The sequence below is a fragment of the Folsomia candida genome, unplaced genomic scaffold (assembly GCF_002217175.1).
Source record: "Folsomia candida strain VU population unplaced genomic scaffold, ASM221717v1 Fcan01_Sc001, whole genome shotgun sequence".
NCBI classification, from domain to species: Eukaryota; Metazoa; Arthropoda; class Collembola; order Entomobryomorpha; family Isotomidae; genus Folsomia; species Folsomia candida.
In genome coordinates this window covers 24465902-24489090 of record NW_019091193.1, presented here as the reverse complement: position 1 = coordinate 24489090, position 23189 = coordinate 24465902, and the positions used below count along the sequence as shown (strand labels likewise).

General features: G+C 38.7%; 9 protein-coding genes across 11 annotated transcripts; 5 read left to right on the top strand and 4 right to left on the bottom strand.

Annotated features, from left to right (window-relative positions):
- Positions 1-131: 131 nt before the first annotated feature.
- Positions 132-1313, bottom strand: LOC118438475 (rho-associated protein kinase 1-like). The gene is made up of 5 exons (XM_035858838.1): positions 1223-1313; positions 952-1143; positions 710-894; positions 422-586; positions 132-333 (listed from the first exon to the last, which is right to left on the bottom strand). The coding sequence occupies exons 1-5, from the start codon at positions 1280-1282 to the stop codon at positions 153-155; spliced, it is 783 nt and encodes a 260-aa protein (XP_035714731.1). The 5' UTR covers positions 1283-1313; the 3' UTR covers positions 132-152.
- A 98-nt stretch (positions 1314-1411) lies between these two features.
- Positions 1412-2334, bottom strand: LOC118439417. The gene is made up of 2 exons (XM_035860734.1): positions 1826-2334; positions 1412-1735 (listed from the first exon to the last, which is right to left on the bottom strand). The coding sequence occupies exons 1-2, from the start codon at positions 2300-2302 to the stop codon at positions 1412-1414; spliced, it is 801 nt and encodes a 266-aa protein (XP_035716627.1). The 5' UTR covers positions 2303-2334.
- Positions 2335-4317: 1983 nt separating this feature from the next.
- Positions 4318-5565, bottom strand: LOC110857924 (transmembrane protein 208). The gene is made up of 5 exons (XM_022106537.2): positions 5334-5565; positions 5070-5228; positions 4873-5009; positions 4721-4805; positions 4318-4654 (listed from the first exon to the last, which is right to left on the bottom strand). Exons 1-5 carry the CDS (start codon positions 5343-5345, stop codon positions 4523-4525), a joined length of 525 nt encoding a protein of 174 aa, XP_021962229.1. The 5' UTR covers positions 5346-5565; the 3' UTR covers positions 4318-4522.
- A 44-nt stretch (positions 5566-5609) lies between these two features.
- LOC110857909 (palmitoyltransferase ZDHHC3) lies at positions 5610-8328 on the top strand. Of its 2 annotated transcripts, none has more exons than XM_022106531.2 (12): positions 5610-5804; positions 5920-5975; positions 6091-6250; positions 6338-6596; positions 6676-6701; positions 6765-6790; positions 6917-7187; positions 7256-7282; positions 7371-7428; positions 7499-7667; positions 7735-7778; positions 7864-8328. In XM_022106531.2, exons 3-12 carry the CDS (start codon positions 6198-6200, stop codon positions 8023-8025), a joined length of 1095 nt encoding a protein of 364 aa, XP_021962223.1. In that variant the 5' UTR covers positions 5610-5804; positions 5920-5975; positions 6091-6197; the 3' UTR covers positions 8026-8328. The 2 variants fall into 2 exon arrangements, with proteins under 2 accessions (XP_021962223.1, XP_021962217.1); XM_022106525.2 differs by having other exon boundaries at positions 5917-5975.
- Positions 8329-8578: 250 nt separating this feature from the next.
- On the top strand, positions 8579-9505 carry LOC110842547. The gene is made up of 3 exons (XM_022088311.2): positions 8579-8866; positions 8966-9045; positions 9146-9505. Exons 1-3 carry the CDS (start codon positions 8801-8803, stop codon positions 9324-9326), a joined length of 327 nt encoding a protein of 108 aa, XP_021944003.1. The 5' UTR covers positions 8579-8800; the 3' UTR covers positions 9327-9505.
- Positions 9506-10113: 608 nt separating this feature from the next.
- LOC110842545 (recombining binding protein suppressor of hairless) lies at positions 10114-12665 on the top strand. Of its 2 annotated transcripts, XM_022088309.2 has the most exons (3): positions 10115-10440; positions 10538-10945; positions 11118-12665. In XM_022088309.2, the coding sequence occupies exons 2-3, from the start codon at positions 10567-10569 to the stop codon at positions 12266-12268; spliced, it is 1530 nt and encodes a 509-aa protein (XP_021944001.1). In that variant the 5' UTR covers positions 10115-10440; positions 10538-10566; the 3' UTR covers positions 12269-12665. The 2 variants fall into 2 exon arrangements, with proteins under 2 accessions (XP_035714415.1, XP_021944001.1); XM_035858522.1 differs by having other exon boundaries at positions 10114-10945.
- A 1-nt stretch (position 12666) lies between these two features.
- LOC110842546 (60S ribosomal protein L13) lies at positions 12667-14196 on the bottom strand. Its single transcript, XM_022088310.2, has 3 exons — positions 14089-14196; positions 13146-13590; positions 12667-13001 (listed from the first exon to the last, which is right to left on the bottom strand). The coding sequence occupies exons 2-3, from the start codon at positions 13563-13565 to the stop codon at positions 12747-12749; spliced, it is 675 nt and encodes a 224-aa protein (XP_021944002.1). The 5' UTR covers positions 13566-13590; positions 14089-14196; the 3' UTR covers positions 12667-12746.
- Positions 14197-14340: 144 nt separating this feature from the next.
- Positions 14341-16033, top strand: LOC110863144 (failed axon connections homolog). The gene is made up of 6 exons (XM_022112390.2): positions 14341-14643; positions 14747-14879; positions 14980-15083; positions 15190-15282; positions 15351-15673; positions 15780-16033. Exons 1-6 carry the CDS (start codon positions 14603-14605, stop codon positions 15920-15922), a joined length of 837 nt encoding a protein of 278 aa, XP_021968082.1. The 5' UTR covers positions 14341-14602; the 3' UTR covers positions 15923-16033.
- A 64-nt stretch (positions 16034-16097) lies between these two features.
- Positions 16098-22371, top strand: LOC110861785 (failed axon connections homolog). The gene is made up of 7 exons (XM_022110916.2): positions 16098-16379; positions 16444-16576; positions 16642-16745; positions 16810-16902; positions 20114-20439; positions 20524-21645; positions 21731-22371. The coding sequence occupies exons 1-6, from the start codon at positions 16237-16239 to the stop codon at positions 20601-20603; spliced, it is 879 nt and encodes a 292-aa protein (XP_021966608.1). The 5' UTR covers positions 16098-16236; the 3' UTR covers positions 20604-21645; positions 21731-22371.
- Positions 22372-23189: the final 818 nt, after the last annotated feature.

The following is a 23189-nucleotide window of genomic DNA, read 5'->3' as shown; positions in this document are numbered from 1 at the left end:
CATGTATACTCTCGTAATTTCACTATTTAATATATTGTACCTTTTTTGTACACATTTTACTTTTAATACTCTAATAATTGTTGCACTTTGTTATCACTCGATCCTTCTTTTTCTTATTAATAAAGTGGATAGGTAAATAAATATGTATATGTTCATTTTGGTGCTTGATTTCGGTAAAATTGCTGGACCCTCTCCGGTGGTCCCATAAGTGATCGTCGAAAAGCGTCGAATGGGTTTACCAAAAAGTAGAGAGCGTTTGCCCACTCTCTTCGACGCTTCGCATTCTTCACTTGATATTTCAACAACTCCTTCTCCGTCGTAGAATGTTGTTTCCTGTGCATACACGACAGATCAGAAATAATGGACGCGAACCATTTACAAGAAGATTATGATCAGAATTATATATGTATCTATTGCATACTTTGTTGCCTCTAAAGAAACTTGAAGCTCAGCTACGCGCCCTACTTGGTCATTAACTTGAGCCTTGATCTGTCCAATTTTCTTGGACAACTCCTCGCGATCATTGTCAGATTGGTCCAGTTTGTCCGATAATTCTTTGAGTTGTGCCGCAAGGGCTTCTTTCTCACTAAATACAGTAGACAAAGACATACATGGTTGATAATACTGTCAAAAGACAGTCGTAATTTTGTCGTCTATGAAAGATCAATTTATTTATTTATTTATATGCATGAATGTTATTTCTGTATACCTGGCTAGTTCTGCCTTCTCAGTTCGTAGAGACTCGTGGAGGATGCGAACGTCATTTATTTGTGTGTCCTTCATATCCAAATCCATCTTTAGGGCCCATGCCTCAGACTCAAACGACCTGGCTCTCTCTTGCCAATGATGACTTTGTCGTGACACATCGGATAGTTGTTCTTGGAGTCGTCTCTTCTACAATTTTTTTAAGAAAATGTTTTAATGCATTTCTCAGTTCTCCTTTATACCCACCTCCTGCTTGAAATTCGCATTGTCTCGGCAAACTGTTCCTGACTTTATCCTTTCCGAGTCTAGCGATTGTTCCAATGCTTTAATAGTTTCCTTTAGCACGACGGCATCTTTGGTGTACAATTTGTTGAGTTCGTCCAAGTTCTGAACTTTGCCTTGCAAGGAGTTAAATTCATTCTCTATTTTGTCCATGGACTAAAAATATTTAAATATTTCGAATTGTTTATAATTCATTCTTCAGACCGTAGCGAAAAAGTTAGTTTATGAAAATTACGTTCCGTTTTGTTTCATTCTCTTCCTCCAACCGTTTAACTTCTGCCTTCATGCGAACCATTTCTGCCCCCTTCTCAACCAACTTGTCCTTTTCCAGAGTTTGAATATGTCGCACAACTCGAAGTTGTAGAGTCAAGTTGTCCAACTTAATGTGACGAGAATTTTTATATTATAATGACAATTTATGGAATTAAAATGCATATATTCGTACAGTCTTATTGAGCTGTGCATTGTCCTCCAACACCGACTTGAGCTCCTTATTATTATTTCTCCACGAGTTGAGAAGCAGATTGTGCAGAATCATTCGGGCAGCTGCCCCCATCGTTTTTGCATCCTTTACAACACGAACCTCCTCCAAAGCAAGTCGTTGAGACCGGAATGCTGCGAGTGAAAAATACCCTGCAATTTTGAAGAGCAACTTTTTGCGACGAATTTTCTCGACATCCGCAATCAGCATCATATTCTCTTCCGTGAGTCGCTCCACCATTTCGCGATCGCTATCGGATCGAGAACACTGTAATTTTAAGTTAGTCGGGTTATCATGATCTCATTTTAATTAAGACTATTAAGATTAAGATGTGCTAATAATCAGTTAATTTATTACGTTTGACCGTTTCCGGCGAGCATTGCCTCCGCCACTGGTGTTGCCAGACATGTTGCCAGACCAGCTAGATCTGTGGTTTTTGGGCTTGAAAAGGTTTTCCATCGAACTATGATGTGCATTGTTCTTGTTCAGTTTTGTAGTGCGGCTGGATGTGGCAGATGAATCATCAGAGGAAGCAGAGTCCAGTTCTTGCACCACCACCACCACCTCCCCCTCGTCGACATGATTGCTCTTATCCTGGTCGTGGTTACCTCCAATGTTGTATTGTTTAGCAGCATTATTTATCTGCTCCAACTTGGCCACATTTTCCTGCGAGAGAAGTGGAGCCGTACTGGACAAGGTGAACACATTTCTAGGTTTTGGAATCCTTTTCGAGGGCGCAGTTTCCGACGGGGACTTGAGATCCCCAGATCCATGAGAAGAAGGTAAAATGTTCAACTGGTTCAGGTCGTTGATCCCGGCGTTGTCTCCCAACATTCTGATGTCAATCTATCCGATTCCGATGCACAATACGAGCAACTTTTCTGAAAAATTTGAAATTTTTGGGAGTCGATTATTTTGTAAATTATTATTTTTTGCCAGTTCAACATAATTTGTTTGCATTATTAGGACCCATGACATTCAAAGCTAATAATAAATCCATCAATAACTAAAAATAAACCCACGATTGCTTGACTTTAAGTATCTAGGTAACGTTAGTCTCCCTTAACGGTTGCGACAAATGGTCGAGTTACAAATTAAAAATTCATTTTAAAATCGTTGGTTCAAAAAGGGCGTTTGAGTCTCCAACTACTTTGACCCTTAATAACTTTTGAATCGGCAGACATAGAGACTTAATTCTTGAGGATGAAATCATCGTAATTTTTTGATTGATTTTTTAAGCTAAAAATCTCGAGAGTACTATTTCGAAAATTAAGCTTGAAATCTCCAGTGAGCCCGAGTCAGACTCTGTGGTTGTCGGTCAAACCAACCATTTTCCATGAAATTGTAATGTACCAAATGCATTTAAACTTGTGGAGTGACATATTTTTGAAAAATCTGTATGGATCAAGCTCTACGGTCTCACCCGTTCTGAAAATTTCAGCTAAATCGGTTCAGCCATTTTGGCTATCGTGTTCCGGAAGGACATGATGGTTCCATAAGAACTGACTTAGGCTAAAAAGGCAACAATTTTGCAGAGCCTTGTAAGATGGCATTATTCTGAGAGCAGGACTCGTAATGAACGATATGCATATAATTTTGTGATTTATTTTTGGTATATAAACCATTACAAAACACGAACTTAATAAACTCGGAAAATTTTTCCTATTTTAATTTATATTGCTACGATTAGTTTTACGACAGTTATCGCAAGACGGACAGACGGACATAACGGGTACATAAGCCCTGATTCAGGCTAAAAACCTATATTTAGTTAAAATTTTCACCAATGCATAATACGCATTGTTTATTTGACAAAAAACAGGCGTAAAGTGCATTAGTAAAATGTATTTGGTACAATAAAATTCTATGCAAAATGGTCGGTTTGACCGATAACAGCGAGCTTGACTCGGGCTGCACACTGGAGATTTCAAGTTCAATCTTCGAAATAGTACCCTCGAAATTTTTAGCTTAAAAAATCAAGCTAAAAATTACGATGATTTCATCTTTAAGAATTAAGTCTCTATGTCTGCCCGTTCAAAAGTTATTAAAGGTCAAAGTAGTTGGTGTATTTGTAAGGGACTTTTACACCAACTATTTTTAAAATAATTATTTTATTTGTAACTCGGCCATTTGTCGCAACCGTTAAGGGTAACTAGGCACTAAAAGTCAAGCAATCGTGAAATAAACCGTATGAATTTAAATTACAATGAATTAGGTTTGACCATAGCTCATGCATTTCAGAGATTTAGGGTACCATACGGGAGGTATTAGACAGGTCCGAGGGTTACACCTTGTAGCGTTACACCCCGGCAATGAAGGTAACCAGAGTAAAACTAAAAACTTACCCATGATTAAATCATATTAGTCTTCCCTGTCGAAAATCTGTTAGCGTTGATACTTCTAACGTGTTTTCAACACTTGAACCTCGTCCACCGGGTCATATGTCGTTCTAGTTTAAGAAAATGATTACCTGTGACAAACCGCCGACCTTGTAACCTACATCATTCGTTTTATAAGCATGTATTCCTTGTTATACAAGTGCGTATGTCGTTTAGTTCACGAGTTATCCGACCAAGAAACGGGCATAACAATCTTGTAAGAGTTTTAATCTATAACAATATGATAGAAAGTATTGCAGTTATTTATTAAACGTTATTAACATAAACATTGATAAACTATGAAATACACTTAGTTGGCTTGGGGAGTAGAGGAAAAACCCGATGTTGGTGGGTTGGGAAAACCTTTACTTGATCCGGATAGGCGTCCGAGATCACCATTCGGCCCCTTACAAGATTTTTGTAAATAACATGACCTATCTATAACAATTGATTATGAGCACACATGGCGAGTCTCAAAAATAAATAAAGGCTTATTTATTTCCCGTAAATTTCGTCGCAGAGGAGTAAATATTTAATCAACATTTCAGATAAAAGTTTTTAACGGTGTTGTGTACATTCATTGTAATTTAGAAGCTATTAATAATATTGGAATTATTTGTAATGAGGATAAATAGGTTATACAGTTATATTAATTTGTTATCGAGATTAAGTAAAATCATCTTCTCATTCTACGATCCATTTTTCTTTGCTTTTTTTCGTCTCCAGCAGTATTAGTTTCCGGCGCTGGGGCAAAAATCCAAGGTGCAATTAGTTTCGACCAAACGTAGTAAAATCCGCGTAACGGCACCTACAATAATAAAAACAATCGAGTTATGACACATTTTAAAATATTACTAAAGTAAGTCCTCCTGACCAGCAACCACAAGAACCAACAGTATCTCGAGAGTAAAGACAGTACTTGGCATCCGCAAGTCAAAATGAGAACATCCTTCACATGCCTAACGTAAAAATTCATCAAATTAGAATTGCATTTCATTTCATAATACGTTATATAATTTGACTCACTCTGCCACCCCCGCCGGCATGTTAAGATCAACTCCCGAGTCGACCACCGCTCCCGACTCCGACAGCGTTGGCTTCGACATGAACACCATGAATTGGTAACAAGCTGTATTGATGATGATCCCGAATACTACGAAAAACTGCGAAAAAAGAAATTGCTGTAATTATGAAATCAGAGTGACACTAATTGTTGAGCTTACGTAGTCCCAGCCCGATGCTCCCCCAAAGAAGGCAAACGTTCCAAACAGTTGAGCAAATAGACCTCCCAGGAACATGTTCCTGTAGAATGAAAGGGTGGATTTATTCTCCTCCACGATCTGCTTGGCACCCTTCGTCCCCTCCTTTCCCTTCTTTTGTGTCTGAAATCAAAACACGTCAATTAATAGTGATAAAGCCTCAACATTAATACCAAACCAACACTGTTAACTGAAGATAAAACACAAGATTGGATCAGGGCGACTCACAATAACCACCATTTTCTGTCCACCACAGGAACGGGTTTTCTAAAGTTATTGTATAATACGAAGGAGCACTAGCTGATCAAAGATTGCTCCCCCAGACCTTGAAGAAAGATGAACAAAAATGCCCAATCACCACACAAAATTATTTCAAGAAAGTTGAGAGATGAACCGGCTGATCAGGCTGATGGACGATGAAATGATATGAATGAGAGATTTTTGTGAAGTGTTTACGTGGAGCCACACGAGACGAGACACGGGCTTCTCAATTTCCCTCAAAACGACGATGTGAAAATAATAGACAAGGTTAAGTGGTTGGTCAATTAGTTAATTAATTGAAATGATGTTCGATAATTGTCTCCCCACCGTCAATCATACACTATACAAATTCATGTATCAAATTGTCCACCATTAGTCAAAAAAAAAATAGCTACAGAAGTTCTCTCACAGTCTGTGACTCAGAACTCAGAACAGAAGGTGACTTTAATAATAAAGAAAGTTTCTTGTAATGTGGTTAATTAGTGATTGATTATTATTGTATGTCAATATACAATTGTTATAAAATTATGATATGTTTGTTCTATATTAGCAGTTTTCCGCGTATTAACGGATCATGAGGAGATTTTGATGCGACACTGTAAATTTTAGGTAAGTAACCAGTAGAATTAGTGTATATTACATGTAATACTATTACAATGATTTGTTTAAAATGTATCTGACCGTTCATAATAGTTAATGTCCTTTCTTGTTTCCTCTTACACAGGAATGAAATGTAATAAATGCACGGAGGTGGCCAGTATTTGATTAATTTGTAATGAAAATTTCATTATGAAATGACCCTCTTCCTCTGATTCTATCGTCATCACCGATATGGAGGCAGAATATTACAACGAAATGTTCACACCGACCAAAAGAATCCCAAGGTAAATAGACGAAGAGACAATGTCATTTAGTATTTCTAGATGTTACGAAAGAAATAATGCTGGCTTGTCAACATTTGACCCTTTCAGCACTGTTCACAATACCGGGAGTCACGTCGACTTTGATGGTCGACATCAGCAAAACAACAGTAGTAGCCAACCGTTGATGAGCAACCCAACAATAACAATAGACGAATCTGACGATGATGAGGATGACCATCTACGTCAGTATGAACGATATAGCGATGAATATTATGTTTCTCAGCAACCGACGACATCCTCCATGAATCGACACCGTGGAAGAGATGTGCACAACAAGTGTTGCAATAACAGAATGTGGTGTGTCAAGGTAATCTGGTAAACATTATTACCTATTTAGTAGCAAATATTATCAGTCAGAACACCACTTATTATATATCTTATTTTAGGACATTTGTGGTATAATATGCGCTGTGTAAGTTTATTGAATAATTTTATTAAATTATGCCTACCAGCCATAATTTTTTGTCGTTTTCAGTTTGACGTGGTTGTTGATACTGTATGGTGAGTTTTGTAGTCATATTCCGTAAATATATAACAGACAATATAAGAATTAGGAAAGTAGTGAATATATATTCACATATTTGCCCATTCAATCATAACCTAACATGCCGTATCTCTAAATTTCAGCTGAGTTTGTCGTGATGCGAATAATTATTCTGCCTAGTCCGTATCCCCTCTATAGAAATATTAACGGTCTTATCTGGCAAGCTTTGGCCTCCCTTGCCTTAATTTCACACGCAAGAACAATGTTCACTGACCCGGGGGCTGTACCAAAAGGGAACGCTACGAAGGAAATGATCCAACAAATGGGATTTCGACAAGGTCAAGTTATTTACAAGTGTCAAAAATGTTGTAGTATAAAGCCAGAAAGAGCACATCACTGCTCTGTATGTCAAAGGTATTTCGAGCAACAACAGAATTTTGCATGCAATGATAGGTTAAACCTAATCAATTTTTCTTCTCAAGGTGCATACGAAAAATGGATCATCACTGGTAGGCACTCTTGCTGCTGAAATTATAAAATTTTACTTTCTGTCAATTTAAAGTGAAACATTTAAATACCTTTATTCTGATTTGCTAGTCCATGGGTTAATAATTGTGTGGGAGAAAACAATCAAAAGTTCTTTGTTTTGTTTACGGTAAGAGAAATATGACCAAGTGTGGTATAATTATGATACGAACGGAATAATGATTGTCGTGTCCTTTCAGATTTACATCGCTTTGATCTCAATCCATGCTCTGTTCCTGGCAATCAATCATTTCATCATTTGCATTCAACACGACTGGAAAGAATGCTCTACATACACTCCCCCAGCCACAGTGGTCTTTCTTATATTCCTCATTTTCGAATCGTTACTCTTTGCAATTTTTACTGCAGGTAAGTTTGTATAAAATAAGGATTGTCCGTTTTCAATTTAATTAAGTGCCCATTCTCAACCTTGCAGTTATGCTAGGCACACAATTACAAGCTATTTGGAATGATGAAACGGTAACAACTTTAAGTTTTAATGCAATCTAATTCCACCATAATGCTATGCATTTAGGCAAAAAATGAAATTATGACTGACTTGCAGGGTATTGAACAATTGAAAAAAGAACAAGCCCGATGGGAAAAGAAATCAAAGTGGAAAAGTCTTCAAGCCGTGTTCGGAAGATTTTCAATTGGTTGGATGAGTCCATTTACAAGGCCGCCTTTATCCACCAGTCGACAAGAGTATTGCTACATGCCAGTATAATCATCATGATAAGTTTAATCAACCACTCATCCTCAACAAGTATTCTTTAAAATTGACTGTATTATCCTCTTTAATAGTCTACAATAGCTAAGCTTTAATAACTGATCTACTTAATTCATTATTACTACAAGAAAGTTTAAGACTACTATATGTTATTCGCATTTCGCTTTCAAATTTGATATTACATGTACAAAAACCTGTGTCAAGTTCGCATTTATTATTCTCCTTGTTGAATTGTTAAAAAATTGTTACAAATATACACTTTCACTCTTGATATTGAAACCACATACATTTGAATGTCCAAAAATGAATCCAAGTATGAATGGAAAACAAGTTACGAGTCCTCATTTAAAATTGCATGAAATATTTGCTACTCTGGTTTTTCTGCAAAGGATTTGCTCTACTAAGATAAATTATGCATGCGTGTGGAATCATCATGCATGGACCACTGACCACACAACAGCCACACTCCCTGACATTTAGAATTTCAGTCAAAATTGACATTAGTAATAATAATGATTGATACCGATCCTAATCGATTTGACTCACAGTCCGTAAGAAATGAAATATCTAAAAACAAAGGGATTTAAGTGATATATAAAAGACCACGATCTTCAGTTTACTCCTCATTGTTCCCAGCAAACTCAAACGGAAGTCAAACCACCATGCCATAAGTACTGGGTTAAATTTTTAAAATAGAATAATTAAAGCAGTTACGGCAAGTACGTGTGTACTCATAAATATTTCCTGATTGAGTGGGTGTAGCGTCTAGCGTATGCTCGAAATCGGACCGTCATATTGGAACATGGCATCATGTTCATTTCGGGTCAACAAAACCGTGGTATTTTACAAATTACTCAATGAAAAGAAAAATAACTCTTCGGAAATATATTAATTACAAATAAATTATATAAATTATGATTATTGTCACTTTTCACAGGCTATAACTTTCCTGATACTTATCCTGGTTGCAGTTGCAGAAGCGTGGATATTTTGGGTTCCCATTTTAAAGCATAAAACGTACATTGAAATACCCCCAATTTTACTAAATAGAAAAATTCATTAAACGTGTATCAACGTATTTGGGTAGGCTATGAATATTTATTGTTTTATTCTGCAGAGTATATCGCCGGATCCTTTACAAGCACAAAATCAACCATGGTCATCAACACAAACCCAAATGCGGATGGTGCGGGGGAGCTGAGAACAGTCGCGGATGGGGCTGGAAAGGGGGTAGTGGGTGGGGTTGGAAAGGAGGATTTGACAATAGACAGGGAGGAGGCAGATTTGGATTTGGATAGCCTTTTCAAGACCTACTTAGAGCGTGGAAGATACATGTCAGTTAATTAATTAGTAATTATTTTATTCTGGCTACGATAACGTATTCATTATTACAGTAAAGAATTTACAAGAACCAAAATGCGATCTGATTCAGATTTGACTAAATTTATTTGTTAATATAAACTACATAAGTGCAATAGCAATGGTTGAATATTCTTTCTACATCGCATCATTCATTGAAATTATTCTGATTCTGAAATAAAACCAGAGTCACCATCATTAATCGACTTCAGTCCATCCAAATTAACAATTAACTGCTGCATTAAATTTAGACTTTAGACTCACTGATCCCTTGTGGCTTTCCATCCTTCCACGGAGTGATTTTCACTGCACTCTCTGACCGTTTGACGGCATCCTGCCTTAGTTCCGGCTTCAGCGCTTTCCGAACCACTCGCGCTGCGATGGAGGAATAGTTGATGTAGCTGTGAAAGGCATAAACGCAAAACATAAGTAGTGTAATTTATATATAATATACTTTGTACTTTTACAGTACAAGTTGTACTGTACAAGTGGGATTGTAAATTAGTAAAAAAAAAAAGATTTGAAATTAAGTTAAATTTGGATTAATGCCATGAATAAATATTATGAAAATGTGACCTACTTGAGCCCGGCAGCCCTCCAGAAAGTCATGATGATTAGGGTGACGACGGTGTTTCGACACGTTTGGTGAAGAGCGAGGTTAGGTCAGCAAAGTACAGGTCGAGGCAGGCAGAAGTAGAGATTGCGGGTGGGAAGGCTGCCCAAGTCATGGGTTCGGGGCGGGTTGAGAATCTCCCGGCTCAACTTCAACTCACAACAGTCAAAGTCAGTGTCAGTCAGTCAACAAATAAATCCTGTCGTCGCCTTCACCCTCCGCCCTTCTCACTCAAAACCAAGGCAGGTCACCATCTGAAACACAGGTCACAAGGTCAATCGGAACCCCCATTCCTTCGGCGTAATGATCTCATTTAGAATTGTGCTGGATTGTTTTGCTGCTGCTCTTCCTCCTGCCGTGGTGCTGCTACTAATCCTAAGCTGAATGAAGAACGACCCAAGTCGTCATAATTAATTTTTCCATACTGACCAACAATTGAGGTTTCTTGACATTTTGAATGAAAATCACTGATGATCAAGAGTAAAACTAAAACCTGTGTGTGAATTGGATTTAAAATACTTCTCGGCTATATTTCAGCCGATACTATCATCAAATCAAATCAACAAATGATGGACTCTGCGGCAACCTCCTCCTCCCGTTCGTCAGCTCGACTGACTCGTGAAGGGATGAGGAGATACCTAAAGGAACGGAAAGACTGTACCCTTACCATCTTGCATGCTAAAGTTGCCCAAAAATCGTATGGGAACGAAAAGCGTTTCTTCTGCCCCCCTCCCTGCATCTACTTGGATGGAGAAGGTTGGGAGAAGAAAAGAGAGAGTCTGGTCGCATCCGGCGACACGGAACAAGGGTCCACTCTATGCGCTTTTATCGGAATTGGAAACTCGGAACAAGATATGCAACAGCTCGATCTCCAAGGGAAGAACTACTGTGCGGCAAAAACACTATTCATCTCTGATTCGGACAAGAGGAAACATTTTATGCTTGGTAATTTATTATGAGCCTATGCAAGGTGACACACGTATTCTTGACTCGTACAGTTTTAACTGAACTGTTATACAAATTGGTCAATTATTACGTACTACTTGTTAGTATTGGACCAATACTATTGGTCGCAAAACACTAATTTAGCTATAATCACAGGCATATTATGTTCCAGGTGTCAAAATGTTTTATGGGAACGGGACCGAAGTTGGTGTCTTTCAATCTAAACGGATCAAAGTGATTTCAAAACCCTCCAAAAAGAAGCAATCTCTAAAGAATGCAGATTTGTGTATTGCGTCGGGCACAACGGTCGCTCTGTTCAATCGACTTCGTTCCCAAACCGTGTCCACCCGCTATCTCCATGTGGAGGACGGTAATTTCCACGCCTCGTCCACACAATGGGGAGCTTTTACAATTCACCTTTTGGACGACGAAGAGTCAGAAAGTGAAGAGTTTAATGTGCGAGACGGTTACATTCACTACGGATCAACCGTGAAACTAGTCTGTTCCGTCACTGGAATGGCACTTCCACGACTCATTATTCGGAAAGTGGATAAACAAACGGCCCTTTTGGACGCGGACGACCCCGTCTCCCAACTTCACAAATGTGCTTTTTATCTTAAAGATACAGAAAAAATGTACTTGTGCCTCTCGCATGAAAAGATAATTCAGTATCAAGCTCACGTCGCAGGGAAAGATCCAAATAAAGAAGTCATCACGGATGGAGCATCGTGGACAATTATCTCTACGGACAAGGCAGAGTATCAATTCTTCGAGGGGAACGGCCCAGTCTCCTCCCCAGTCAGTCCCGTCCCAACCGTGCAGAGTCTGAATCTTAACGGCGGAGGGGACGTCGCAATGTTAGAACTCAATGGGGAGAGCTTTGCCCCCAATTTAAAAGTTTGGTTTGGAGAAGTTGAAGCTGAGACGATGTATCGATGCACGGACTGCATGTTATGTGTTGTTCCCGATATTTCCCTCTTTCGCGAAGGGTGGCAATGGGTTAGAGTTCCCACGCAAGTCCCGGTGTCCTTGGTGAGGGATGATGGAATCATTTATGCAACAGGACTCACCTTCGTCTATACTCCTGAACCTGGGCCCCACCCGCATAGCCCGAGCATTGATGCCGTGATGAGGGCCCGAAACCCCAATGGGGTTTCAGGTGTTGGAGGAGGATCCTCGGCTTCTACGGCAAACAACTCCTCCAGCTCAATATCTTCATATGCTCTTCCCAGCGGAAACTCTATACCCCTGGACGCTAACAGCGTCACAGTGACGAGTGGAAACATCAAATTCAATTATAGTTTAACGAGAACGCTTTCCTAACGAGATGCCATATACTACCAAAATAAAATTATGATTAATTTTATTTTTTAATTTATTATTATTACCTGATCTGAAGTAATGCATACTATTATTATTTTACTATATGGTTCGTTATGTTCGTCTGTCTTTTAAAATATTAAGTGGACAATGAGGAATATATTTTTGTTACGTTCTTTTACTTTAGAATTTGTTCGATTTTTAATTGTTGACTATTGTACAATGCAAGTGGCCTTCCTAGTATATGTTGTATGTGTAATCAATGATGTCGACTAAAAATGACGAGTTGAATGGAAAATAATTAGCGATGCGAGCATGTTATTATTTATATGTATGGATGATATCAATGGAGAAATAGCAATCATGTAAACTCATAGAAATAAATTAAACTCGAAAATTAGTTTGATGAGAAATAACAAGTGATATTATTTCGATTTTTAAGAAAGTTATTTAACAACGGAGGCGTTTAGTATAAACTTTACTACTTATTCTTCTTTCTCTTGGAAAGTCCTGCAGCCTTGGCTTTGGCAGCATCTTCTGGATTTTCTGCTGCTTCCTTGGCTCGCTTAGCGCGGATTCCGACTAATTTTGCGTCAATCCTAGCCTTACGTTGGGCTGTGAAGGCCCCAAAGTTCTTTTCCTCCTCCGTTGGGACGCGGGCCTTTTCTTTCCTGGATGTTTGTCGGATTGGCATCAAGGTTCCTTTCACTTGCGACGCCAACTTGATTTCTTCAGCCTGTAATAATTACATGAAAACAATTGCTTAGTATATAAATATAATGTCAAAAATTTATAGTAAGATCCGAGAAACAAAATATTAAAACAATTATTATCTACAACCGATCATATTATTACAAATTATCATTCATTCTCCACGTACCGTAGAATCACCCTTGGCTGGTTTCTTGGCATTCAGGGGGAAGAGGATAAGCTTGGAACGGTACTCCTTCAACCGTTGTACATTCTGTTGAAGTGACTCCAAAGATCGGTTTTTTCTTCTGTGATCCACTGAAATTCCGATGGTTCGCGCGAATCCTCTGTTCAAACCCGCTCTCTTTATCTCCTCCAAAGTGAAGCCCCTTCCAGAACGGACCTTGGTATGGTATCGGACCGTTGGGCATCTAACCACTGGTCGCAGGGGTCCTGCGGCTGGACGTGGAGCAATTGTTCTAGCCTTCTCCAACCTCTTGAGGTGACGACGCTTCTTCCTGGCTGGCTGGTTAAACCACGTCTTCACGTATGATTGCCAATCCTTATGGAAATGGCCATTGGGAATCATATTATTCCGTTTACCCACCATCTTGAAAGGTTGTTAGAACTTCTTCCTGCAATTAATAATTCAAAATAAACATTTTAATATTGATTTTTCGCATTAATGCGAAACTAATATCTGATCTTGATTGCTATTTGACATTTATAATGGCTAAACTACTCATAGAAATCACTCCTGTCGCTAATAAGTAGCTACTAAAAAGTTATTCTGGAATTTGTGCAAACGCTGGGTGGAATGATTCCGAACCGCTTCAACAATGTTTTAAAAAAAATACTACGTCTCAAAATCTATCGATTCTCATGTTTCTTAGTACTATATATAATACCTGCGATGATAAAATAAAATAGTTAACTGCAAAAAGACGATGCGAAATAAACCGGCTGCTTAAAAAGAAGTGGTCGCTAAATAACGAAATAAGTATCTATCATTCCCTCTCTCCACGATGGATGAATAAGATGCTCAGGAAAGAGGATAACCTTCTTACTTCAAAAATTTTCGCAGGTGCAGGCTAGAAGGATTAATTAATTTAAAATAAAACAATTAACCTTACCCGTGTGAAATTAGAAGATGGTCAAAGAGAAGTGCACGTCTCTGATCCTCGTGTTTGCGGGGAAGTGAGTGGAATGGTACGCAGCCAGAGGTCGCTCTGCGGTCCCTGGTGGAAAAATCGAATGACTCAACTCGCCCCAAGCTGCCATTCTTACTAAAGTGAGACATTGGAGTAAGGAGGTCTTTCGGTGAAAGTCTCACAGAAAGTGAAAGTCTCACTCTCACAGAAAGTTGAGACACCTTTAGTCAATAAATTTTTACAGTTAAATATTATGGTTGATTAATTAGTACAGAAAGAAAAACATCTGAATGAATGATTGCTGATAAATGATGGGGTTAATTATCACGAGGTTTTCTCTGTCATCAGGAACAAATAAGAAAAATTATTTTAAAGTGAAGGCGCATTTACTTATTTATGTATGACTGACGGCCAAAGTCCGATCATTTCACAACAAATCATCATCCACTCCAAAGTGTCAGTGTCGGATGATTGGACATCTTTGTAAACATACAAAATGTGGAGCAGCATCAGAAATATACTCAACAAACGGAAATGGTAAGCAAATTGCATAGATTTGGCTAACTGAAATCTCCAATAAGTCATATGCAATAATAGTAAATAATACTAATGTAACAACATTGGATAACGAAATTCGCAGGGCCAAGTGGGAGACCGCACCCAAGGACCTGGTCATTTTCCACACATTTGGGAAAGCAGCCAATATTCCGAGTGCATCTCCCTTTGTGCTAAAGCTTCAAACTTATTTAAGAATGGCACAAATTCCACACAAGGTGAGAAATTGATATACAGACATGACACAACTCAAGATTTATATTGGACAGATTCACTCATATAATCCGATAAATTGTACACATAAACATATTATTTCAGACAGACTCGAAACACCAAATAGGACCGAAAGGAAAAGCCCCCTGGATAAGTCTGAACGGGGAGCATATGGGAGACTCGGAATTGATTATTAATCACCTCAATGAGTATGTTGGTGACTGTCGCACGCCCGTGACCATTATTAATCCCTCATCATCATGTATGCATAACCCATTGTTGTTCCCTTATCTTAAACATATTTGTTTCTTAAAGGCACTTTAAAGTCAACCTTAACAAGGGTTTCACCCCCGCACAATTGGGTGTGGCTACATGTGCACGAGTTGCACTAGAGGAACATTGTCTTTGGTGATAGCAACGATGTTGACCAACAAAATATCGTGCATAAAGACGATAACTTAATATTTGCATTGTAGGGGCATAGCTATGGAACGTTTCATTTTTAACCCAACTCAATTTCCAAAAGTTGTGGGGGTAGGACCTCTCTATGACAAAATTCTAATGACAGTTGGTGGCCATTTTGTGAGCAAGAGGTCAAAAGGCCAAGGAATTGGCCTCCACTCACAACAAGAAATCGAACACCTCTGTATCAAGGACTTAAGAGCAGTTTCAGACATTATTGGGAAGAACGATTTTTTGCTCGGGAGTGGACCGTGTCAAGATGACTGCGCTATTTTCGGAATCTTGGCTGTCACCCTGTGGGGGCAGCCAAATTCTCCATATGAAAAACTTTTGCGAGGTGATAATTGCTCATATCCAAATATATTTGCATTGTTATACATATTATGTAGACTATTGTGAGCGACTTAATTTCTTACTGGCATGAATTATTCTCTACTTTTTAGATGATTTGCACAATTTACGGGACTACTGTATTCGTATGCGAGACATTTATTTTCCAGACTGGGAAAAATGCATCAGACCAACGTCGTCCTCGATTAGCCGTGGTGGTGCGAACAATACCAACAAAATTAAAGCCAAATTGTGATTATTTATAAGCCAAACAAATACAAGCTTTTATTTTAAGAAATATAGCTATACAAAACTGAGGGGTTTATAAAAACTGTAATAAATCATAATTTTTGGGGGCTTTTGAAAATTGAGTGAGCATTATTTTTCTTTACACACAAATTAACAAAGGACGTAATCTCACTTATCATTAAATCTTATCTTAATACCTCGAATTATGAACTTTTACTTTGTGGTGTGTGAATTTGTGTAATTGTTTTTCAGTTTTTATCTGACCGCACTAGAGCCTACAAAGTAGTACAATTTTAACATTCATGTGCAGTACATATTAAAATGACTTTGCTACAAAGTATTCCCTCTTGGGTGAAGGATTGTTCCTTTGTGCTAGTCACCGTTGCTGGAGGGTTGTGGACCCTAAAGAAAATACGAGACGCTAAAAATGCTCACTTTGCAGCAAGAAAGGCACATGAAAACCTGTGAGGAGTGTATTATTTTTCTGGTCAATAAAACTCCTTGGTCATATTAATTATTTTTCTGTAGCCTGCAATGGTCATCCACCCCTAAGGACGTCGTCATCCTTCACACAATAGGAAGGGGAAAAACTGCTCCAAGTCCATCCCCTTTTGTCGTAAAGCTGGAAACATTTTTAAGAATGGCCAATATTCCATACGAAGTATACCGTGTAAACTTTATAAAAATTTCCATTTACGAATTTGACTGCACAATTTTTCCAACAAGATGGACTTTACTAGCCCTTGGAGTAGTAAGGCGAAAACGCCCTGGATAAGTCTGAACGGGGAACATATTGCAGATTCACAACTTATCATTGAATTCCTATCAAAGTATGAATTGCTAATCTCACATCATTAACTGAAGTTTTTGACTTATACATATTTTATCGGTTAGAAAATTCGGAATTTCATTAGGAAGCTCATACTCTGCTGATGAACTGGCAAAAGCGCAAGCTGTTCGTGTAATGATGGATGAGCACTTTTATTGGTATTAAATAATCTATATTATAAGCTGGAAATGTTTGTCGGGGACTGAAGTGAAAGTAATTTTCCGTGACGGAAGTGAAAGTGGAGAAAGTGATTTGAATATTAACTGTTTAGGAAAGTTGATAAGTCAGTTATCCAGGATTTGCTGGTTAGCTTATCACGAAGGGAAGTTAACGGAAATAATTAAGTGCGGTTGTAGCTCTGCTGGGGGAATAATTGGTTGTATCCATTTTGGCTATGGTTATCGCTCTGCTGGGGGGAGAGGATGGGTGTGCCCCCTGGGATAGGGTTACCGTTCTGCTGGGGGGAGTGGGAGGGCGTGCCCCCCTGGAATGTGGTTATCGCTCTGCTGGGGGAGAGGATGGGTGTGCCCCCTGGGGTATAATTATCGCTCTGCTGGGGGGAAGTGGAGAGTGTGCCCCGCTGGATAGGGTTACCGCTCTGCTGGGGGAAGTGGGAGGGCGTGCCCCCCTGCGATGTGGTTATCGCTCTGCTGGGGGAGTAGGATGGCGTGCCCCCCTTATACATGGTTACAGACGTTCCGTTCAGGTCCATTCATTCAGGCCCGTTTCCAAACCAGTGATAGTAGGGAGAACGGATTCCGTTCCCTTCATGAGTACCCCATATTTACATTGGATTGTTTAAATTACAAGATAGATTTACTTAGCTTACACATAAGGGAATGAGATTCTCTTCCTCTTCCATTCCCTATGGATATACTTCACACGAAGTAGTGAAATCTTCACATCTAGGGAAGGGAAGGGGAACGGATTTCCCTTCCCTTTGGATATACTTCAGATGAAGTAAATAAATCTTCGCATCAAAGGAAGGGAAGGGGAATGGATTCCGTTCCCTTCATGTGTGGAATAAAGTTACCGCTTTGCGCTATGCTGGAAGTAATAGAGGGGTGCCCGATATTAGCTGGGGTTTGTCTATCGAAGGATGTTACACCCCCAATTTTGTGTGATCGGTTGGTGGGGTCACTCACCAATAAATGACCTCAGCTATTTAATATTTTTTCAAGACTCCTTTGCAGGGCCCCATTTCACCAGCGCTCCGCACTCCATACTCCACAAAAAAAATTGTGGATTTGTGGAGTGGAGCGTTTCACCAAAGCAGTATTTTGTGAAGTGCGGAGTCCAGATTGCGGAGTCAAAGTTTGGGGAGTGCGGAGTGAAATTAGACCTCCCCCGTTTCACCAAATTTTACTCCGCGAAAGGTCATCGCTCGAAACTCTGCACTCTACATCTTTTTTTGCAAAGTGCTCGGACACTCTACAATTGGCTTTTTAGTCAGGGCTTATGTACGTCACGTCCGTCTGTCTTTCTTGCGATAGTCGTCGTAAAACTAATCCGATCGACTTGCAATTTTTTACATATGTAGTATGGGTTAAATGAGGAGTCAAGTTCGAAGATGGGCGAAATCGGTCAAGTGGTTGACCGGTGGGGGTGATATAGGTGGGTGGGGTATTCTGCACCAAAATTTAAAAAATGTCGTAGAAAGCTGAAATTTGATACAGAGGTTGATAATGGTATCTAATGAAAGAATATAAATAAAGTACAATTGTAAAAATTTTAATCTACAGGGACCCTAGGGGGTGATTCATACCGATTTTTAAAACTAATCCAATCGAGCTGAAGCTTGGTGTAGGGATTGCTACTGACAACTAATGGAAGAGTATGAATTCAAATGGGACATATTTTTACCTAGACGGACCCTACGGGGTGACCCATACCAATTTTTCAAATTCGTCAAATCAAGCTGAAATTTGGTAGAAAAGTTGGTAATGGGTTCTAATGAAATAATATGAATTAAAATAGGAAAATTTCTCATCTGGAGGACTCTATTAGGCGACCCATACCGATTTTTTTTAATCGTCGTATCAGGCTGAAACTTGTCACATATGCTGCTAATTTGTACTCATGGAAGAACATGAATTTAAATTTGCAAAATTAATTTAAATTTTTAAATTTTTTGATATACATTTCAGATAAAATTTCATGCAAAAAAGTCAGATTGAGTGATAACTCTTTGCCTGACTCGGGCTATGTCAAGTCTGCACTGTAGGTTTTTTATGTTTCTCTTTATGATTTTTGACCAACCATAAATGAAGTGAAATATATTATCTACAATCTTATATTTTTGTAATTAAATTAACTGATTATATTATCACTTGATTGGACGATCATGGGTATAGAACAATAAATTTATGAGGGTGTCAGTCGTGTGAGAAGAAGAGGATGAAACAATATTGAGGAAATTAAAAACTTCTTAAATTTGAGTGAATGAACTCCGCATTTTCACTCCGCAAATCTTCATTTTTGTGGAGCGGAAGTTCGCGGAGTAGGTCGCCACTGTGAAACGCTCCCACTCTGCATTCTACAAATTTTGTAAAGTGCGGAGTGCAGAATCTGGAGTGCAGAGTATGGTGTGGTGAAATAGGGCCCAGGTCTCACCGCAGTTTCACATAAAGAGCATGTTCGCTCACAACACCAGAAAAAATATACAGTAGCCGCGGAAGGGTGGGTGGGGATAGAGCGACAATTTCCTCATGGTTATTCGATGTTGCGCATATTATATACATTCCTTTCCCTTGATGTGCAGACAAAGTAGATTAAAGAAATGGTCAGATTTTGAAACGGGTATAACAATATGATATGATACTCATTTTGCTTTAATTCTTAGGATCCATTCGTTGTGACCGTATATTTACGACCACATAGTATGGCGTGAGAATTGTTTAGATTTCTTAAATATTTTAGTTTTCCTACTATTGAGGTTCAGCGAGGTCAACCGAATAGATTTGATTTGAATTTCAGCCCGCCTCCAATGTTGATAAAGTGGGCACGTGATTTTGTCGCGTAGAAATTCTGTGCGGTTGACTTCGATGCACTGTAACATTAACCTCTATCAACTAATATCATCACTTTCACGTTCATCACAAATTCCTTTGACTTACGTCAGCGACAGAGAATTTCAGCTTATAATATAGATTAAAATATTTAATTGGACAGTGTTTTGCAAAATTATACTCAATTTTCATGGAAATCAAATAAGCTCTCGCCCGGCGGGAGACGGGCTTATACGCTAGTAATGAATATTACATTAATTAATTATTATTGTCAACCATAATTTATCTAACTTATTGTGCACAATTTACTGTTTCTCATTGAGAGTATAAATTGAAATACTTGTTTATGAGAAAACTCCAGGGGGCTTGGTTTGTGGCGTTACGTGTACAGCGGTGGAGCAGGGCTTTCGGAATTTATGGCCATGTCACCCTCCGACCTCGCCACCTTTTTCCGTGCTGCGAATGCTCGCGTTAAGACTGCTTCGTGGTTCCAAGGGGTAGGACGCCACGACCAGGACACGGTGGTCGAAATTATGAATGCCAACTTGGAAGCAGTGTCCAGAATTTTAGGGGAAAAAAGGTTCCTCTTGGGAGAAGAGCCTTGTGCTGAAGATTGTTCTCTGTTTGGATTTCTTGTCCAAGTGTTCTGGTGCGCGCCTGGGTCACCCTACAAATCCTTTGTGGAAGGTATGCAAATCATTGGACCAAATGGTAGAAAGGTATTTAAAAATTTAAACTACGTACATAATTTTAATGTTGATGACTCTTTAGAGAATCTACCTAATCTGAAGGCATATTGCGGTCGGATGAAAACCTTGTTTTGGGATGATTGGGAAAAGTGCTTAGCATGAAACTTAATTTGGATTCGTTAAAAAGTTTTGACAATTCATATCCACATAAAGATAATTAAAATTATTTATTCTTTATTATTCAGCAATAAGTTGTGTATTGTAGCATGGATTATTAACATCTCATTTATCATTATTATAAAATGAATTTTGAGAAACTGACTTCACGAAACTCACGGGAGGAGTCGTAAAATGACCTAGACAAAATTCGCAAAAAAGAGTAAAAATTCATTAATTATATATGTACATGGAATAAATATGCAGTTTTTGCCAATTATAATAATAATCTCTTGCAATAAAAGAGCTAAAACGGCTAGTCGGTGGGGTCATGTAGATAGATGGGTGGGCTTTATGCACCAATATTTCACATTTTCAGCTGAAATTTGGCATACATGGAAGCTAAAAATGACTTCATTGACTTCTTCGTCGTAACGAAGCGAGCAACAGTGGTCAAAGATTGTAAATACTGAAAAGATTTGGTGCCAAATAATAGAAAACATTTTACAAGCATTCGACGGTCGAATTTCGACCATTCCCATTTAGGAGGTGGCAACTATTTAGTCAAGTCGAACAAAAATTTAGAAGTGGTAAGTACCTGACTCGGGCGAACTGAAGTCTGCATGCATAGGTTTTTTTATAAGCATATATGACTGATACGTATTCTGCTGGATATATGTATTTACCAACAATTTAACAAACCCTTGAGTCTTAATTCATGCATACATGTACCAACTGAGATAAAAACTTTCATCAAGGTCATATTCATTTGTTTTGTGCCTCATGCATTATTTGTCGGTATTCTTGTTGCAATCTGCTAAACTGCTGACCAAAACCAACCTGCACTGGGCTCGAATGTATATATAGGACAGTTCCACATAAATTCCACACGTGTGCACACGATGACCGATTTAATAAACCCAGTAAAATTGTTTGTGCAAGAGTACAGCCCCCTGGTGTTATGGGGTCTGGGTGGGCTCTGGGTGGCGCAGAAGGTGACTGGCGTTCTTGGAGGCGTTATTGGTGCTATCAATAGGAAACGGATGTTGTAAGTGTATATGGTTGTATCTGTGACATAGTGATATGTTTATGCCTAGTAAAAACTACCCTAAGCGGTACTTAAATTTCTACAGGTCGAGGTGGTCCAATACGCCGAAGGACGTTGTCGTTTTGCATGGATTTCCGGAAGGTGTTACATGTCCCAACATTTCCCCCTTTGTGCTCAAGTTGGAAACGTATCTTCGAATGGCTAAAATCCCGTACGAGGTGGACAAAACAGATCCCATTAGCGTGAAAGGAAAATCCCCTTGGATAACACTGAACGGAGAACACATCGCAGACTCACAACTTTGTGTCGAATATTTAGCAAAGTAATGATATCCAACTACTTTAAGGTCCCCTAGGATGACACGTTGATTTTTCTTCTCATCCTACGCCTAGTCAATGTGTCTAAATGGAAACTCGATCTTAGGATTAGATGGGTGCAACACATACATACATAGATTCAGGTATTTGCTTGCATGTAATTGTAAATATGTATTTGCTCATGGGTTGTTGTTAGCATTTTAGCCAAGTATATGGTAAGATGAAGAGAAGGACCTTGAAGAAGCATGAATGATAAGCTAAACGAATATAATCAGTATGTAATGTAAATAGTAATCGAGTCATTTCTCATGAAGCATAATTACTCTCGACATATATATATATATGTAAATATGTGTATATGCAAAAATAAAAATAATATTGTAGGAATAATAATATAATTCAAAATCCATCTATCCTGGCCCTCCGTTATCTTCTTATCTATTAGACATCCGATTCCTTTTCACCGTTTGCTAAAATTTACCAATTCCTACTTGTTTTGAAAGTGGAAACATTCACTTGTTGGTAGCTTTGCCAGAGTCAAAGACAATGGTGCTCGTGACTCGACCTCCACTATTGAACCTCCTAAACTTCGTGTCGGGGGGAACGCTGCTTGCTTTGGGAGGATGGATGATTTTTAAAAGAGTCCGCAAAATCGGGGGAAGCTATTTGGAAACCAGAGAGAAGAAGGAATTATTGTACAAAATAACTGAACCTTATTCAATTTGGAACTCAGTCAGCGTTCCCAATATTAGTAATTTTCTTGTTATTGTTCCTGATTTAATAGGGCGATGTATGTGACAAAAAGTTTAGAAAAGCCCGATGTCGTCTTTCTACACGTGTTTCCACCTTCGCCACGAGTCCCAAATCCGTCTGGATTTGGCCTCAAATTACAAACATTCCTAAGGTTGACAAACATCCGGTACGAAGTAAGTACTCAAATTATGTACAATGGACACATCGTGTAGTTTAGTATTGGAATACAGCTATTAGAGCTTGAGGTGAACGAATTTTTCAATTTTTTAAATTTTAGGTGGACACATGCATGCCCAAATGAGAGAATGGGAAAAGCCCTTGGGTTACGCTGAATGGAAAGCACTTTTCTGATTCTCAGCTTATCATCAACATGTTGGAAAAGTAAAGAGTCGCTAAATACATACTTTTTAAACAGACTATGTTCATATTCATAATACAATATTAATTTAAATTCTATGTATATATTAATGATTT